At 45.3% G+C, this 18,953-nt stretch overlaps 1 protein-coding gene across 14 annotated transcripts in view; it reads left to right on the plus strand.

Moving 5' to 3' along the window:
* Positions 1-18,953, plus strand: part of clasp2 (cytoplasmic linker associated protein 2) — a 570,512-nt gene that overhangs the window by 357,574 nt on the left and 193,985 nt on the right. For 7 of the 14 annotated variants that reach the window (XM_078540120.1, XM_078540106.1, XM_078540107.1 and 4 more), the window contains one exon: positions 18,222-18,284. The exons of the other annotated variants lie outside the window; for them this stretch is intronic. In XM_078540120.1, coding sequence (XP_078396246.1) covers positions 18,222-18,284 — 63 coding nt within the window. The remainder of the gene's footprint in view (positions 1-18,221; positions 18,285-18,953) is intronic. 14 annotated transcript variants of the gene reach the window in all.

Here is an 18,953-nt window from a genome sequence, read left to right on the forward strand (position 1 = left end):
TGCACTACCCTCATCTACACAGCTAGTCACTTCCTCGAAAAATTCAATCAAATTGTTAGATGTGATCTCCCTCTGGCAAAAGCCATGCCGACTTCCCCTGATTAATCCCTGCCTCTCCAAGTGGAGATTAATCCTGTCCCTCAGAATATTTTCCAATCGTTTCCCTACCACTGATGTTAGACTCACTGGCTTGTAATTATCTGGTTTATCCCTACTACCCTTCTTGTATTAGGGGAAAAATAGTACTCTCAAAATTCATGAAACTAAAAGCAACGAATCTCCTGGATGACAACCTACTCCTACTGTTTTAAAAGAGATTGTTTCAGAGATAGTGGATCCATTGATTTTGGTGCTCTAGAACTCCCCAGATTCAGGAATGATACCTGTGGATTGGAAGGTAGCAAATAATGGGGGAAGGGATCATTCAAGAGGAGATGTATTAAATGAAAGGGAAGCAGTGAAGTAATAGAGCAGGGTAGCGATTTGGGCAATGGTAAGAGTGTGACAGGAAGGGGCAGAGAGTACAAACTTAAGTGCATCAGCATCTAAGGCCAGTGATTGCAAAAACAGTAAAAAGACAGAGGGCAGAATCATCCCAGATTTACACTAAGTGCAGTAGATGGTGGGAAAAAGTACGTCTTACCTGCCGGCTGCATTGGTGGCTTTTCACACCATATGTCCAAATCCCACCTCGTTAATCATGCATTCCCAGCAAACACACAGTTTAGATGGTGTCATTCGCCTGCCACGCTGTCACCTCGCCGCTTCCTCACACCGGGTGCCATATTTTAAGTGCACCTGCACGCACACGCCTGTGTTTCTAGCCCAGGACAGCTGCACAGAAGACATAGCTCCAAAAATCAAGAAGACTGCAGCCCCCTGATTCCGTGAGGCATCCCTGGAATGCCTTTTGGACACAGTGGAGGCCTGCTGTGATGTCCTCTACCCCGTTTGGGCCACAGGAGGGGCAGCAACATCACCAATCTGGCTTGGGAGGCGGTGGACAGTGCCAACACCCTGCCAAAGAGGACAGTCTCCCAGTGCCAAAAGAGGATGAATGATCTTTGTTCCACCAGTGTAAGCCACTCTTCTCATCACTCTCAACTCGCACACACTCAAACCCATCACACATCCATAGGGATCTCACTCTGCCTGTTCAAGGGACATCACCATTCAGGCTATCTCACACACCTTCATTGTCCTCATCCTGTCCATGACACCACTCACCACACATGCATGCTAGGTATCCTTATCATCTGGCCTGGCAGGTGTCCTGCATGCACTCTATCTGTGTTCATGCAGAACAAGCTGACACACAACAAGAGGGTGAGGTTGCATACTGGTGGAGGAATGCCCGACATCAAGGTTCTGACAGACTTTGAAAATCCAGGCATCCAGCTGACCAGCAAAGATCTGGTCTGTTCCTGTGCTGACGGTGAGGTCGGTGGTGCTCTACCAATTGAGGATCAGCAGTGCAACATCTATCAGACAACCATACTGTGAGTGATGTGTCCTATTTTACAGGCCTCTGCCTTGCACTAATTATCTCTCCTTGCTTTCACAGACACATCTGGGAAACAGCTGAGGGAGCCAGCAACCCAGGTCCTCCACTCAAGCCCTGAAGATACCTCGGAAGAGGAATCTGCTAGAACCCCAATTGAAGACCCATCACAGTGCTCACCAACATCCTCCTCCAGCACAGAGACACACACTGCGTTGAGGCTGAGTTCCAGAGTAGCCTCGGGGTCACAGTCTGGTGAGCACATTGCATGCCTGATCCACAGCAGGCAGCGGCAGGGACTTCCTAGGTTTTAGGCACTCTTAGTACTGCTGGAGGAGGGTGCCACTGCCACTCAGCAGGTCCCCAAAAGCAGGCTTGGGTCCTCCAGGTTTCGGACCGCCAGAGGACGCCGAGTCTGAGCAGCCAGCAGGCTGCCCCCACCTCTGCTGTGGATGTCCGGGGAGCACCAAGACGTAGTGACAGGGTTAGGAAGGTTAAGAAGACATAGTTACACAGCCTGGGCACGGGTGTTAATCACATGTACATAATGTTCACTATTGTAAATAAACTCCCAAGAACGTCTCCTTACCTATGGCTCCTTGTTCTGATGAGCAGCGTTCATGTCACTGAAACCGTGGTTTGTGTACAAGATAAAGGCAGGTGCCTCAGTCCAGGGCCTCTTCGGTGTGTAACCTTCAGACCAAAGTGATGGCCCAATTTCACACTCATTGGACACATTAGTGATGCCTGCACCTCATTGGTGCTTGTCATTGCTGCCAGAGTGTCATGGGCAGGTGTCAGAGTTTCTTCATTCTCTCTGTGTTCTCTCAGCACCTTTGAGGTGGGACTAGCCGCCCCCGTCTCTTCACTACCTGTGACCGGTGCTCCTGAAGGGGTTAGGTGCTGAAGGCTGACAAAGTATTAGGTGCATTTAAAGTTTGACGGCTGCTTTTCCATGATATGACCCTGATCACAGAGCGCAAGCGAGCTGCCCTCAGCCAGACTAGAATCAAACGCTCACAGATGCAATGTGAGGATCTGTAGTGTCTCCTGACTGCATGTCATCATGATCCTCCACAAATCTAGCAGCTGTGAGGGCCTCCCAAGCATGCCTGCTTTGTCTGGCCAATGCGATGGCCTCCTCACCCTCCTCAGAGGAGACGCCCAGCTCCTCCATCTCTTCCCCAGCCAGCTCCTCTCCCTGTTGCAGTACCGGGTTGTAAAGGGTGCAGCAGGCAGCACTGATACATGACACCCTCTGTGGACTGTACTGCAGGGCTTCACCAGACAGGTCCAGGCACCGGAACCTCATTTTCAACATCCTGATGATTTGCTCCACCAAGGTGCAAGTTGCAGCATGAGCCTCACTGTACCTTCTCCGCTGCACTCTGAGACTGCAGCACGGGTGTCATCAACCATGTCCTCTGTGGATAGCCCTTGTCCCTGAGGAGCCAGCCATGTAGCCTCTGTGGACCCTGGAAGATGTCAGGGATCTGAGACCTGCCACAGATGTAGGAGTCGTGGACACTCGCTGGGAACTATGTGCAGGGTCACACACCAGCTGAATATTCAGCGAGTGGAAGCCCTTGTGGTTGACATAGTTGACCGCATGTTGCCATGGAGATCTGAGTGCCATATGAGTGCAGTCGATGGCACCCTACACCTGTGGGAAACCTGAGATCTGAGCAAATCCCAGCACTGTTGCACCCTAGATTTCCTGTTCCCAGACACAATGCACAAAGTTGTGTGCCTTTGCGACGATGATGTCCATGACCTCATGGATGCATTTGTGGGTGGAGGCTTCCGATATCCAACAGAGGTTACCTGTGGAGCCATGAAGAGGAGCCACTGGCATAAAAACTGAGCACTACAGTCACTCACGGCCACTGGCAGTGAATGCCCTCCATGTCCCCAGGAGAGAAATCCTGCAGCAGTTGGCAGATGTGACTGACCAGTTCCCCAGACATGCTCAGTCTTTGGTGACACTGATCCTCGGTCATCTGCGGGAAAGAAAGACGGCATCTATAGACCCTCAGTCTAGCTAGGTGCCGACCAGCAACTGCTTGCTGTGGCTCTTCAGCGGCGTGAGTGGGAGCCCCAGCCATTCCACCTTCCTGAGAGTGCTGCTCCTCCCTTTGCCCAGCCAGGTGCCTCAGTCACTCTCTTCTCCTTTGTCTCTGCTGTATGTAAGCCATGAGGCATACAGCTAGCTCACCAGGCTCCATGCTCCTGATGTTGTACTCCTGCAGGATGAAAGAGAGAGAGACGTGTGGGGTTAGCTTGGGCGTTCTAAGAACCCTTCTTGGTTTAGCCTGAAGGCCCCTTAACGCATCGTAGAGAGTGCTGGCAACCACTTGGATTATCAGAGTTCAGTGCGCTGCATGGCTGCAACTACAGACCAGTCAGTTTGACCTCAGTGATAGGGAAACTCCTGGAACTATAGTGTGGGACAAAATTAATAGTCACTTAGACAAGTGCAGGATAATTAAGGAAAGCCAGCATGGATTCTTTAAGGGAAAATCATGTTTAACTAACTTTCTGGAACTTTTTGAGGCAGTAACAGAGAAGGTTGATGAGGGAAACACTGTTGTTGTGGTCCATATCGATTTTCAAAAGGCATTTGATACAATGCCACACAACAGACTTGTGTGAAAAATTCTAGGTCATGCAATAAAAGAGGAAGTAGGCACTTGGATAAGAAATTGGCCGAGTGATAGGAAATAGAGAGTAGTGATAAATGGTTGTTTTTCAGATTGGAGGAAGGTTTGTAGTGGAGTTCCCCAAGGGTCAGTGTTGGGACCCTTGCTCTTCCTGATTTTGCTTTTCAATTCATTCACAGGATGTGGGCTTCGCTGGCTGGGCCAGCATTTATTTCGTCCTTGAGAAGGTGGTGCTGAGCTGCTGCTGCCTTGAACTGCTGCAATCGCAGTGGTGTAGGCACACCCACAGTGCTGTTAGGGAGGGAGTTCCAGGAGTTTGACCCAGCGACAGTGAAGGAATTTATATATATTAATGACCTAGACTGTGGTGTGCCAGGCATGATTTCAAAATTTGCAGATGACATGAAGATTGGAAATGTTGTCAACTGTGATGGGGACAGTCTTGAACTTCAAAAGGGCATTAGACATGTTGGTGGATTGGGCAGACAAGTGGCTAATGAAGTCAAATGCAGAGAAGTGTGAGGTAATTGATTTTGCAGGAAAAATATGGTGAGACAGTATAAAATAAAGGGAGAGCCTCTAAAGAAGGTGCGGGAACAGAGGGGCCTCAGTGTATGCATACATAGGTAATACATAGCAGAAGATGGCAGGGCATGTTGAGAGAGCAGTTAATAAAGTATATAGTATCTTAGACTTTATTAATAGGGGCACTGAGTACAAGAGTGAGGAGGTCATATTGGACTTGTATAAGACACTAGTTAGGCCTCATCTGGAGTACTGCCTCCAGTTCTGGGTGCTATACGTGAGGAAGGATGTGAAGGCATTGAAGAGAGTACAGAAGAGATTCACAAGAATGATTCCAGGGCTAAAGAACTGTAGCTATGAAATAGATTGAAAGGTTGGGACTTTTTTCCTTGGAGAAAAGGCTGAGAGGAGACTTGGTAGAGGTATTCAAAACTCTGAGGGGTATGGACAGGGTAAATAGCGAGAAACTGTTCCCACTCGAGAACATCAAGAACCCGAGGGCACAGACTCAAAATAATTGGCAAAAGGAGTAAATGTGATGTGAGGAAAAAAATTTTCACCCAAAGTGTGGTTGAAGTCTGGAACAAACTTCCTGAAAGGGTGGTGGAGGCAATTTCGGTAGGTTCGATCGAGGTATTCAAAAGGGAATTGGATTGCTACCTGAAAAGAGAGAATGTGCAAAGTTATGGGGATAAGGCAGGGGAGTGAGACGATGCAGAATGCTCTTTCAGAGAGCCAGTGCAGACTCAATGGGCCAAATGGCCGCCTTTTGCACTGTAACGAATACTGTGAAACCCCATCCACCTCCACCCCACTCCACCTGACTGATTGGCGGCAGACTCACTGACTGGAATGCAGTCTGTGCTCAGCTCAGGCGTAGGCATTCTCCTAATCCGCACTGCAGTGCTGTGCTGTTAGCTTGAACCATTGGGGAGACCAGTCCAAACCTGAATGATGACATTGCAAGGGGCAGTGATCACCTCCACCAGTGATTTCTCCATGGCCAGCTTTCACAAGGAGATTGTACAACGTGTGCGGTCGTCCAATTGTTCTGCAGCCCACTAAAACACCTATTAGTTTGCAGTCTTTGCCCGAGGGGGTGAAGAGCTCTGGAGCATTTGGTGGTACTTTCAGGCCTCTGTGTTGCTTGAGTGGGCAGCTAAGCTGGAGGCCCAACTCCAAGCATATCAATGCAGCTGTGCCTGAACTCAGCTGCGGAGGAATGACCGCTTAATACAAGGTTTCCCTAATGCGTGGCTACTACCCTCCCCGCACATGTTTGTGCGCTACCATCAACCGCCGCCCATTCACCTTGACCACAGGGCAGCCATTGCCCCGGCACCGCATTGACAGCCAGCTGAGAAAAGTGACTTGTCTGTGCCTGAATGTGTGGCACCTCAATCTTGAAGGGCATTTGATATTTCAAAACAATAGGAAGCTAGGAAAAGATGGTGGGGTAGCTCTTTTAATTAAGGTCGTCATTAGTACAGTAGTTAGAGATGACCTTGGCTCAAAAGAGCAAGATGTACAATTAGTTTCAATGGAGATAAGAAATAGTAAAAGAGGTCACTTGTAGTAGTTACATGGCAGGACAAGAGTATGCAGGAAGAAATAAATGGGGTGTGTAAGAAAGGTACCACAATAATCATGGGTGACTTTAATATACATGTAAATTGGCAAAGGTAGCCTGGAAAATGAGTTCATAGAGTGTATTCAAGACAATTTCTTCGTGCAGTACGTTCTACAGCCTGGAGCAGGCTATTCTGGATTGGTAATGAGCAATAGACCGGATTAATCAACCTCATAGTAAAGGAACCTCAAGGCAACAGCTTTCATAACATGATCGAATTTCATGTTCAAGTTGGAGTGGAGAAGTGTGGGTCTAAGACTAGTGTTTTAAACCTAAATAAAGGTAATTATAAGGGTATGAAAGCAAATCTTGCTAAAGTGAATTGGGAAACTAGATTAAAAGGTAGGACAATAGAGATGCACTGGCAGAGTTTTAAGAAGATATTTATTAACTCTCAGCAAAGGTTTATTACATTGAGAAAGAAAGACTCTTTGAGAACGATGCATCATCCATGGCTGAACGAGGAAGTTAAGGATGGTATCAAATTGGAAGAAACACTACAAATCTGTAAAAATTAGTGGTAGGTCAGAAGATTGGTCAAATTTTTAAGAACCAGCAAAGAATGATTTTTTAAAAAAGAGGGAGAAAGAAAAGTTTGAGAGAAAGCTAGCTAGTGGTGTAAAAGCAGATAGCAGCGATCATAATATGATTGAATTTTATGTTCAGTTTGCGGGAGAGAAGAGTGAGTCCAAAACTAGTATTTTAAATTTAAGTAAGGGCAATTATGAGGACATGAAAGCAGAACTAGCTAAAGTGGGCTGGCAAATTAGTTATGGGTTACGTCAATAGAGATGCAGTGGCAAACATGTAAAGGGATATTTCAGAATACACAGAATAGATACATTCCAGCGAGAGAAAAATTCCAAGGGGAGGACCGATCAACCATGGTTAACTTAAAAAGTTAAAGATAGTATCAAACTTAAAGAAAAAGCATATAATTGTGCAAGGACAGGTGGCAGGTCAAAAGATTGGACGGAATATAAAAAAAAGCAGAGTGACTAAAAGATTAATAAGGAGGGAAAAATTAGAGTACAAGAGAAAGCTAGCTAGAGATATAAAAACAGGATAGCAACAGTTTCTATAGATAAAAAAAAGAAGAGTTAACAAAGTGAGTGTTCTATAGAAAGTGAGTCTAGGGAATTAATAATGGAAAATAAGGAGATGACAGTTGAATTGAACAGGTATTTTGCATCAGTCTTCACTGTAGGGGATGCAACTAACATCCCAGATATAGCTGTAAATCAGGAAATGGAAGGAAGGGAGGAACTCAAGAAAATTACAATCAACAAGGATGGGGTTTGTTTTTTTATTTGTTCATGGGATGTGGGTGTTGCTGACCAAGCCAGCATTTGTTGCCCTTGAGAAGGTGGTGGTGAGCTGCCTTCTTGAACCGCTGCAATCCATGTGGGCATAAGTGAACCTGCTGTTAGGGAGTGAGTTCCAGGATTTTGACTCAGCGAAAGTGAAGGAACGGCGACATATTTCCAAGTCAGGATGGTGAGTGGCTTGGAGGGGAATTTCCAGGTGGTGATGTTGCCATGTGCCTGCTGCCCTTGTCCTTCTAGATGGTAGTGGTTAAAGATTTGGAAGGTGCTATCTGAGGAGCGTTCGTGAGTTCCTGTACTGCATCCTGTAGATGGTATACACTGCTGCCACTGTGCGTCAGTGGTGGAGGGAGTGGATGTTTGTAGTTGGGGTATCAATTAAGTGGGCTGCCTTGTTCTGGATGGTGTCAAGCTTATCGAGTGTAGTTGGAGCTGCACTCATGCTGGCAAGTGGAGAGTATGACTTGTGCCTTGTAGATGCTAGTCCAGTTCACTTTCTGGTCAGTGGTAACTTCCAGGATGTTGATAGTGGGAGATTCAGCGATGGCAGTGCCATCAAGTGTCAAGGGACGATGGTTAGATTCTCTCTTGGAGATGGTCATTGCTCGACCCTTGTGTAGCGTGGATGTTACTTGTTACAAGCCTGGTTATTGTCCAGGTCTTGCTGCATTTGGACATGGACTGTTTCAGTATTTGAGGAGTTGTGAACGGTGCTCAACAGTGGTGCAATCTTCAGCGAACATCCCCACTCCTCACCTTATGAAGGAAGGAGGGTCATTGAAGCAGCTGAAGATGGTCGGGCCTAGGGCACTACCCTGAGGAACTCCTACAGTGATGATTGACCTCCACAAACCACAACCATCACGGGCATGTGAAAAGGGACTATCAAGGGCTATGGCTACTGCACAGAAGCTAAATGGACGCTACAAGCCTCAATGTTCCCATAGTATTTCATATTACTCAGAATAAATATATTCATACTATCAAGAAAAATTCTAAGGGATGGACCCACCATCCATGGTTGACTAAAGAAGTTAAGGAAAGCACAAAACTTGAGGAAAAAGCATGTAACTGCACAAAGATGAGTCGCAGGTCAGATGATTGGTCAGAGTATAAAGAACAGCAGAGAATGACTGAAAGGTTAATCAGAAGAAAGAAATTAGAATATGAGAGTAAGCTAGCTATAAATGCAAAAATAGATAGCAAGAATTTCTACAGGTATTTAAAAAGGAAAAGAGTAAGTAAAGTGAGTGTTGATCCTCCATGGAATGACGATGGGGATTTAATAGTAGATAATGAAATGGCGGATGAAATGAACAAATATTTTGCTTCTGTCTTCACTATAGAAGATTAAAAAACACATTCCGGTAATAGCTGTAAATCAGGAGGTGGAATGGAGAAAGGAACTTGATGAAATTACAATCACAAGGGAAGCAGCAGTCCATCTCCAGGTCCTGTTGGACTTCATCCTAGGGCCTTAAAAGAAGTGGCTAGTGAAATAGTTGATGCAATGGTTTTAATTTTCCAAAATTTCCTAGATTCTGGGAAGGCTCCGTGAGATTGGAAAATAGCAAATGTAAGTTCTTTATCCAAAAAGGATGGAGGCAGAAAGGAAGCTACAAGCCATTTAGCTTAACATCTGTCTTAGCTAATGAGGTTGCAGATGCAATGGTGTTCATTTTCCAAAAATCACTAGATTCTGGAAAAGTTCCATCAGACTAGAAGTAGCAAATCTAACCCCTCTCTTCAAGAAGGGAGGGTGGCAGAAAACAGGAAATGAAAGGCCAATTAGCTTGACATCTGTCATTGGGAAGGTATTAGAATCAATCATTAAGGAGGTTGTAGCTGGGCACTTAGGAAAAACTCAAGCCAATCAGGAAGAGTCAGCATGGTTTTATGAAAGGAAGATCATGCTTAACCAGTTTATTGGAGTTCTTTGAAGGAGTAACATGCGCTGTGGATAAAGGGGAGCTTGTAGACGTATTGTACTTGGATTTCTAGAAGGCATTTGATTAGGTACCACATGAAAGATTATTGTGGAAAACAAAAGCTCATGGTGTAGGGCGTAACATATTAGCATGGATAGATGATTGGAATTACAATTTATTTATACCAATGACTTAGACGAGGGGAGCGAAGGCATGGTACCTAAATTTGCAGATGACGGAAAGATAGGTAGGAAAGTATGTTGTGGAGAGGGCATAAGGAAGTTAGGTGGATAAAGATAGGTGGAATGAGTGGGCAAAAATCTGGCAGATGGAGTATAATGTGGGAAAATGTGAAGTTATTCACTTTGGCAGGAAGAATAAAAAAGCAGAGTACTACTTAAATGGAGAATGACTGCAGAATTCTAAGGTGCAGAGGGATCTAGGTGTTCCAGTGCATGAGTCACAAAAAGTTAATATGCAGGTACAGCATGTAATGAAGAAGGCTAATTTAATGCTATGTCTTATTATGAGAGGAATTGAACATAAAAGCAACGATGTTATGCTTCAGTTGTACAGGGCACTGGTGAGACCACATCTGGAATACTGCAATTTTGGTCTCCTTATTTAAGGAAGGATGTAAATGAATAGGAGGGCGATTCAGAGGAGGCTTACTAGATTGATACCTGGAATGAGCGGATTGTCTTATGAAGAAAGGTTAGACAGACTGGGCTTGTTTCTGCTGGAATTTAGAAGAAGGAGGGTGACTCGATTGAAGTATCTCAGATCCTAAACAACCTTGACAAGGTGGACGTGGAAAGGATGTTTCCTCTTGTTGGTGAGCTCAGAACTGGGGAGGCACTGTTTTAAAATTAGGGGTCGCCCTTTTAGGACTGAGATGAGATTTTGTTTCTGAGGGTTGTGCAACTCTGGAACACTCTGCCTCAGAAGCGGTGGAGGGGAGTCATTGAATATTTTTAAGGCGGAGGTAGATAGATAGATAGATTGTTGTTAGGCAAGGGAATCAACGCTTATCAAGGGTAGATGGGAATGTGGAATTCGAAACAGAAACAGGTCAGCCATGATCTTGAATGGAGCAAGCTTGAGGGGTTGAATCACGACTTCTGCCCCTATTTCCTATGTTCATATGTAATAGCCTGCCTGAGAGTTACAGCACATGGGTCTGTTGAGCCTAATCAAGACCCTCGTTGTGAATACACAGTCACATCTGAGGAGCATGCTCAGCCTCCTGTGGACCTCCAGGATGTTATTAGCTTGGAAGGGGTGTCCTGGGGATGTCAATGTCAAGACTGAGGGCAGGTCAAAGGCTTGAGACTGGATTCCTGGCTTGAAGATGGCAGGAGACCATTCAAGGGGAAGTATCAATGATTGTATCCATTCATAGATACAAGGAGGAGTGGAGAATGCAGGCTGCAGGCAATGCTGCCTTGTTGATAGCTTTGATTAGAGTGAGGAGAAGAAGGGCATATCGCTGATTTGGCATAGCTCAAAGAAGACTCATCAGCCTGAGGAGCAAGAGCTAGAAGGGCCCTAGGAAATCCCAGATGCTGAAGAGGAGGGATGGGTGGGGGCAAAATCCACAAAGACGTTTGGCATGATCAAGGGCCAATAGAATATGCTGCTCATAACATGGAGATGAGCAGAAGACATTCCACAGATGTCTTCGCTTGTCAATGGATGTTATAGCTCATATTTTCCACCTTTTCCATGAGGAACTAATGCTGCAAGGACTTGGAGGGCTTTCCACACCAGTTGCTTTGAAGGTGACCGCGGCACTGAACTTTTTTGCCAACAGATCCTTCCAGGGCTGTACTGGGAACCTTTGTGGAATCTCACAATAGGCGACACACATGCATAAGGGAGGTGACACATGCCCATTTCAATACAGCTCACTGTTACATGCAGTTCTGCATGGATGACACAAGCCAGGCTTCAAGAGCTGTGGGCTTTGCTGCAATCTCAAGTTTCGTATGTGTCAGGGCGCCTTCAAATGCATACGTGGCCTTGAGAGCTCCTTGGAAGCAAACTGGGAGATTCATAAATAGAAAAGGATTTCACTCTCTGAACATCCAGAATTTGTGACCACAGAATGCAGATCCCACATGTTTGTGCTAAGTACCCAGGGAGTACTCACAACTTATTGAGCCACTCACAGGTCCCATGGACCTTTGAGGGCCCTTGGCGCTTAGAAGGTTGGCCCCTTGGTGACAAAGGATACCCCCAGAAGACATGGCTAATGACGCCTGTGGGTTGGCCATAGGGTGCAACTGAGGAGAGATGCAATGCCTCCCATTCCTTCACAATGTCATTAATAGAGCAAACTATTGGCCTCCTAAAGATGCATTTCCCAAGTTTGGACCAGTCAGGTGCAACTCTCCAGTGTCCGCCACAAAGAGTGTCCCCCGTCATCATTGTTCGCTGTGCCTCGCACAAGGGGATATATTGCCGGAGGGAGTCATTGAGAAGCTAAATGTCTCCTCTGACGAGGAGGACATTGAAGGGGATGGACGACGATTCAGACAAGCCACATGAGGCCATTGCATGGGCATGACGCAGCAGACATGGCCATGACAACCTCATAGCTGCAAGATTCCAGGAGGAATAAGGTGATGACAAATTTTCACAATAAAAGTTTCCTTCAGCCTTTGATGCATAAGATGCACCAACACCTTTATTTTCAGCTTGAACATCTCAGGAAAGGTCAAAAATCTCTCAATGATCATGTAAGCAGCATTACTCGCCTTATGTCCTCATAATGAGGTCATCCTTTGAAGACATAGTAGCCTTGGCAACATGTGGCTTCTGTAGAATGTGATTAGCACTCCCTTAGCGCACGTCCTTAAGCAACACCACACACTGCAATCCTTTCAATCGTGGCACCACCAAATCAGTGGGAATGGCAGCTTTCAAGCAGCTGAAAATCCAATTCACACATGGATGCACTCATATCAGTGTGACACCAGCTTAGTAAGACAGCCCGCATGCACACAACATTTTTCGGTGGCTTATGCTTAAATATCTCCAGAGAGAACAGCATCCGGGGAGCTCCATTTCTCCCATTACCAGCTGTCATGAATTTATAATGCAGAGGCATCATCTTGCTACTGACCCCCAATTGCCCTTCACACATCAGGATGCAGTGATCTTTAACTCTACATCTGCGAGGTATGTTTGAAATGTCCTCACAGACTGCCTCAATAGGACAGTGGTTTGATTAGTTACAAACATTCAGGGTCCTGCAATCATCGGAAACATGCCAGGTTTCTGTCCTGGATGACCTTGGCACTAGGGAGAAAGGTGGCCCAGTCAGCATTGCCACAGCAAACAATGACAACATCTTCCCTTCATGGACCTTGCTTAGGACTTGCAAATGCATCACTTTCAGGCATGGCAGTCCTCAACGTAATCCAGCTCACATAGACCAATCCTTTCCATATACCCCAAGTCAGTGAGTGCACTGTCATGTGATGAATTCCATATCGAGTTGTAGGATGTGCCTTCACAAAAGCATCACGTAACTCACTGGTAAGCAACCATCTAGGAGCAACGTAAGATCATCACAGGGTCAGGAGACAGCTTCATCAAGATGAGCACACACCTCTGACATCACACACTGATACCCCTCTTGCAGACACTTGTCATGTTCCCGATTGACCCTTACTTCCCTAGCTCAGCATCATGCATGGGGAGAGTGGGAACTAAGCATGGAATGATGTTCAGCCTTAAGTGTGGAGACGCAATCTTCCTGCAGAGAGGCATGAAAGCCTATGGGGTTTGAAGTTTGACACTACTTTTTTCATTAACCCACTTTCATAAATTAAGCACCATCGCTAATTACACATTGGAGAAATGATTGTAACGTTAGTTGCAACGACTACTTGTGCCACCCATAAACAATAGACGTCAGTGCAACAGCAGCAGGTTAATCACGAACCTTGATGAGCACTTCTCCAGAGCCCAGATAATGTCTGCCTGATATTTAAGGCTGACAGGTATATTGGCCAGCCATCAGTCTCACAAATGATCTGCCTTTCCTGATGTTGCAGATGTGGAAATCAAGGCTACTCACTGTGGTGCAGTTGTGTTAGAGTTAAGGCAACTGAATATCACGATGGGAGTTCTTTAGGGGGTACATTTTGGACCCTTAAATGAATGCGGGACATTTAACTGCATTGAATATCAATTAAATTCATGAGAGTTGGAGAAGATTAAGCCAACATACATTTACAGAAGTGAAAAGTCAAAACAATGAGTGATCACCCATGCCACCAGTGTGCATTGAAAACTTCTTCATTTTTCTTAACCTACCACTACACCTAGGTGCAGCTCCAACACCCGCAGCTGAGTGGAGACAGCCTGCTGACTGCTAGGCTCTGTTGTCTGAGATGACTTCAGCGGGCATCCTCTGGTGGTCTAAGGCCTTTAGGGCCCCAGCCTGCTAAGTGTTCCCTGTTCTGATGCAGATGCATCCTCCTTGACCTGACCTGCTGGAGTTGATGGGGTCACTGGCAGAGGGGAGTTAGAGTGGCAGGGCACCCTTGGAGTGACCTGGGTGGATGCCCCTGGGGTGCCTGGTTGGCGCTTCTCCTCCCTCCTGCCCTCCCTGATTCCTTGAGGAGAAGAGGCACCTGCAGGAAGCTTGAGGTGCCCATCCCACTCTCACCTAGCCACTGCTGAAACACACCCATGGCTAGAGTGATGGTGTGCAAGCCCAAGCGCAAATTCGACAGAAGTTGCTGGACCTGGAACTCTTCTAGTGGAAACTTCGATATGCTCGCTGCTGGAGCCTCGACATCAGATGGAATGTGGACAGACTCTCCTATTCTTCGTTCCAGTCTGCTGATGGCCTTTGCCTACTCTACCTGACGTTCCCCTGCCTGTGTTCGCATCTCCAACATGTCTCTTAGGGCCAATTGCAGAGGCTCATCATCAGACTCTGTCTCAGCAGGCGCCTGGTCTCCAGTAGCCTTCCGAATGTCGGAGGCCTTGGCTGTAGCTGCTTCCACCTGCTGTGGACCCATGTCTATGAGATGGTCACCAGATTGTGAACCCTAGTCTGCTGTAGAACTAGGTCCCACCGATGTGCATGTATCTGCGCTTGTGGAGGGTGCAGATGAATGCAGTGATGGTTCTTCATCTGAGCATACGTCTGCTTCCTCCTCATAGGGGTCTGGGGTTCTGTTTTCTTATTAAGGAAGTCCTCCCCCTTTTCTTACTGGTTCCTGGAATAGAGAGAAGAGAGAATTAGTGATTGACAAAGCAGGGTCATACATTAAAGATCACTTCGTAATTTTCCGTATGTTGTTGATGTACACTGGATATACCCTCACTGGCTTTTTGGGGGAGGCTGATCTCTCTTTCCGTGCAGGAATATCAGCCAGCTCGTCAACCAGCTCTTTGAACCTTGAGAGGGTCCGCAACTCCAGGGCTCTCTCCCTTTTGTTATGTGAGACCTTGTCCTGCATAAAGACAGATGGATTAACTGTGTGAATACAATGGATGAAAGAGCAGTTCAGAAGCATGCATGCATGCGGTCTCCTCTACATTGGAGAGACGGAAAGCAAACTGGGCGACCGCTTTGCAGAACACCTGCGGTCTGTCCGCAAGAAAGACCCAAACCTCCCTGTCGCTTGCCATTTTAACACTCCACCCTGCTCTCTTGCCCACATGTCTGTCCTTGGCTTGCTGCATTGTTCCAGTGAAGCCCAACGCAAACTGGAGGAACAGCACCTCATCTTCCGACTAGGCACTTTACAGCCTTCCGGACTGAATATTGAATTCAACAACTTTAGATCTTAAACTCCCTCCCCCATCCCCATCCCCTTTCCGTTTCTTCCCCCTCCCTTTTGTTTTTTCCAATAATTTATATAGATTTTTCTTTTCCCACCTATTTCCATTATTTTTAAATCTATAACTGTAATACCCTGTCAGTCTTTCCACCCCACCCCCACTAGAGCTGTACCTTGAGTGTCCTGCCATCCATTCCTAATTAGCACATTTTCTTAGATAATATCACCACCTTCAATACCTCTTTGTTCCTTTTGTCTGTGACATCTTTTGATTATCTGCTCCTATCATTGCTTGCTTGTCCCTACAACCACCCCCCCCCCAACCATAAACCAGCTTATATTTCACCCCTCTCCTAACTTTACTCAGTTCTGCTGAAGGGTCATGAGGACTCGAAATGTCAACTCTTTTCTTCTCCGCCGATGCTGCCAGACCTGCTGAGTTTTTCCAGGTAATTCTGTTTTTGTTTTGGATTTCCAGCATCCGCAGTAGTTTTTTGTTTTTAGCCCTTATGAGAATGTGAGCTTGCAGTGAGTAGAAGTTTCACTTAGCCTGACAGAACGAAGAAGGTCATTCATGTGTTTGCGGCACTGCAGGGCAGCTTTTTTCTGAGTGCCATGGGCGCGAACATCCCTGGTGATCTCCTCTCAGGCCAGCATGTTCAAGTGGGAGGACTCCCTACTCCCATCCCTCAGAAGGAGGACCTCCCTTCCTTGCACAGCCTGGAGGAGAATCCCCAGGGAGGCTTCGCTGAATCGTGATGCAGAGGATTTGTTTCTTTTCGCGGTCATTGCTTTCCTTTCCACAACAATTCCTGTCCTGCAGTGAGTGGATTTCTATACGGGTGCCATTTAAATAATGCAGGACCTACGTCCCATGAGGGAACAGCGGGGTGGCCGAATTCTTGCCTGCTCCGCTACAAGATTCATTGAGCTCCCGCTGATGCATAATTTGAAGCTCAAAAGCATAGGATTGCACGTGTTCAGCCAACCTGCCACCCAGCAGGAATCGCTCCGACTATCCCACCCGCTACTGGACATTGTCTCCAGAATGGATAATTCTGCCCAACATTATAGAATCATAGGATGGCCCTAATAGTTGTTAATGGTAAATCTGTGGAGCTTTTCCAGGCACTACTATTAATAGCCTTTGTCAAGTACAAGTGCCTCTTACATATCCAAGCAGGACGAGGAGTGGAGATAGAAGAGAATGCAGTCCAAGAGGTGTTTCAAGGATGAGTTTGAAGATGGGCAGAGAAATGTTTCATACACAGTAATCAGCCCCTGATAAATGTGTTTTCTAATTTTAAAGAGCGCAATACTTAGAAAACATGGAAAATACAGTAATTAGATAAATAAAACAATTTTTATTATTGCTTTATAAAGTTTTGTCACTGTTTTAAGTCTCAGGCACATATTTATATCCGATTCATACACTTGTGGTTAGGCATTCTAACATTATTCCAGAATTCAGAAAATGCAGAAATCCAGGAATAACTTGGTCCGAGGCATTCCAGACTGGAGAGATGACAGTGTATTAGGCATGTGATAACAGGGCACTTAGAAAACCATATGATTGGACAGAGTCAACACAAATTTTATGAAAGGGAAATGGTGTTTTATAATTCTGAGTTTTTTGAGGTTATAATTTTGAGGTTATATGTGATTCTGTGATAACTAGCTAGATAGATAAGGGGGAACCAATGGATGTAGTGTGATTAGATTTTCAGAAACCGTTTGATAAGGTGCCACACAAGAGGTTATTACACAAACTAGGGTTCATCAGATTGGGAGTCTATTCAGCATAGATGGAGGATTGGTAAATGAACAGAAAGCAAAGTAGGAATAAACAGGTCATTTTTGGGCTGCAGAGTGTAACTGGTGGGGTACCACAAGGATCAACTTTTTACAGTCCATATCAATGACTTAGATGAGGTGTGACTGAGTGTCATGTATCCAAGTTTACTGACGATGCAAAGGTAGGTGGAAATGTAAGCTCTGAGGAGGAAGCATAGAGGCTGCAAAACAATCGGTACTGTTTAAGTGAGTGGGCAAGAACATGGCAAATGGAATATCTTGTGGAGTGATGTAAGATTAACCACTTTGATCGAAAGAATGAAAAGCAGTATATTTTTGAAAAAGTAACAGACTGGAAAGTGTTGGTATTCCAAGGGATCTGGGTGTCATTGTACATGAATGATGGAAAGTTAACAGGTACAGAAATATAAAGAAAAAAAAATGGTAGGTTAATCTTTATTACAAAGGAATTGGAGTATAAGAGTAAAAAAATCTTAGTGCAATTATAAAACACCTTGGTGAACCGACACCTGGAGTCCTATGTACAGTTTTAGCCTCATTACCAACGGAAGGATATATTTACCTTAGAGGGGGAGTTCAGCCAATTTGTGAGACTGATTTCTAGGCTGAGGGCTTGTTCTATGGGGAGACATTGAGTTGACTAAGCCTATATATCCTTGGAGTTTAGATGAATAATGGATAATCTCATTGAAACATGAAATTCTTAAGGAGCTTGACAGGATAGATCTGGAAGGCTGTTCCACCTAGCTGGGGGAGCTCTAGAAGTCAGGATCACAGTCTCAGAGTAAGGGGGTAGCCATTTAGGACTAAGATGAGGATAAATTTTAGCAAAAGGATTGCAAGTCTTTAGAATTACGTGTAATCTCTTTATTTTTAGAGTAAGTGTTGCCAACATTTTGATTTTCTTACTTCTGTTGATTTGTGCTCTTTTTATCTAAGAGACAAATCTTTAAGTTCAAGTTAACATTTTGCACATAATCGAAGGCCTGCCATGGTAATAGACAGGGTCTGTGTCATCCTATACTTACAGCCTCCAGACATCACTCCAGATCAACTGGTGCCCTCTACACCTCAGACACATATTCAGCTACAGGTGAAAAATCGGGTAACAGCATGCCAACATTGTTTGTGCAAACTTTCCAACTTGGCATCTTTTTGGTTGGCATGTTCCTAAATCTGTAACCATAAAGAGCGATTTTTGTCATCTTTATTTCCTTATCAAAATGATAATTATATTTTTGAAGATCTCATTTTGGTTACAGTGTTATTTAAATGGGAGTAATGCTGCAGAGATGCTTGTACTCTTATGTTGAAAAAAGTCAAATATTTAACAAAAATAACTTTCTTTCCAGTATGAGCTTTGTATTTCACACTGTCATTTGCCCCTGCCTCAGTTATCTCTCCTTGTGTGTGCTTCCTCATGAAAGCACCCCTCAATATACCTCACCTCGATTCCCATCTTGCTCCGTCATTCATTCTTTCCCTTGTTCAGTGGGATGTTTTCCCTGGCTAGAATTAGGGATCACAATCTCAGAAGAAGGAGTCAGCCATTTAGGACTGAGTTGAGGATAAATTTCTTCAATCAAAGAGTTGTGAATCTGAAGAATTCACTGCTCCAGTGAATGGGGTTGCTCAGTCTTTGATGATGCTGAAGAAAGAGATTGATTAATTTTTGGACAGAATCACCAACCCATACTCATGTTTTTGATCTGTTTTTCTCTCTTATCATCTCAGATAGTAGGATCTTTACACAACCTTGCAC

This window comes from Cetorhinus maximus, chromosome 4 (assembly GCF_964194155.1).
Source record: "Cetorhinus maximus chromosome 4, sCetMax3.hap1.1, whole genome shotgun sequence".
In the NCBI taxonomy this organism is placed as follows: domain Eukaryota; kingdom Metazoa; phylum Chordata; class Chondrichthyes; order Lamniformes; family Cetorhinidae; genus Cetorhinus; species Cetorhinus maximus.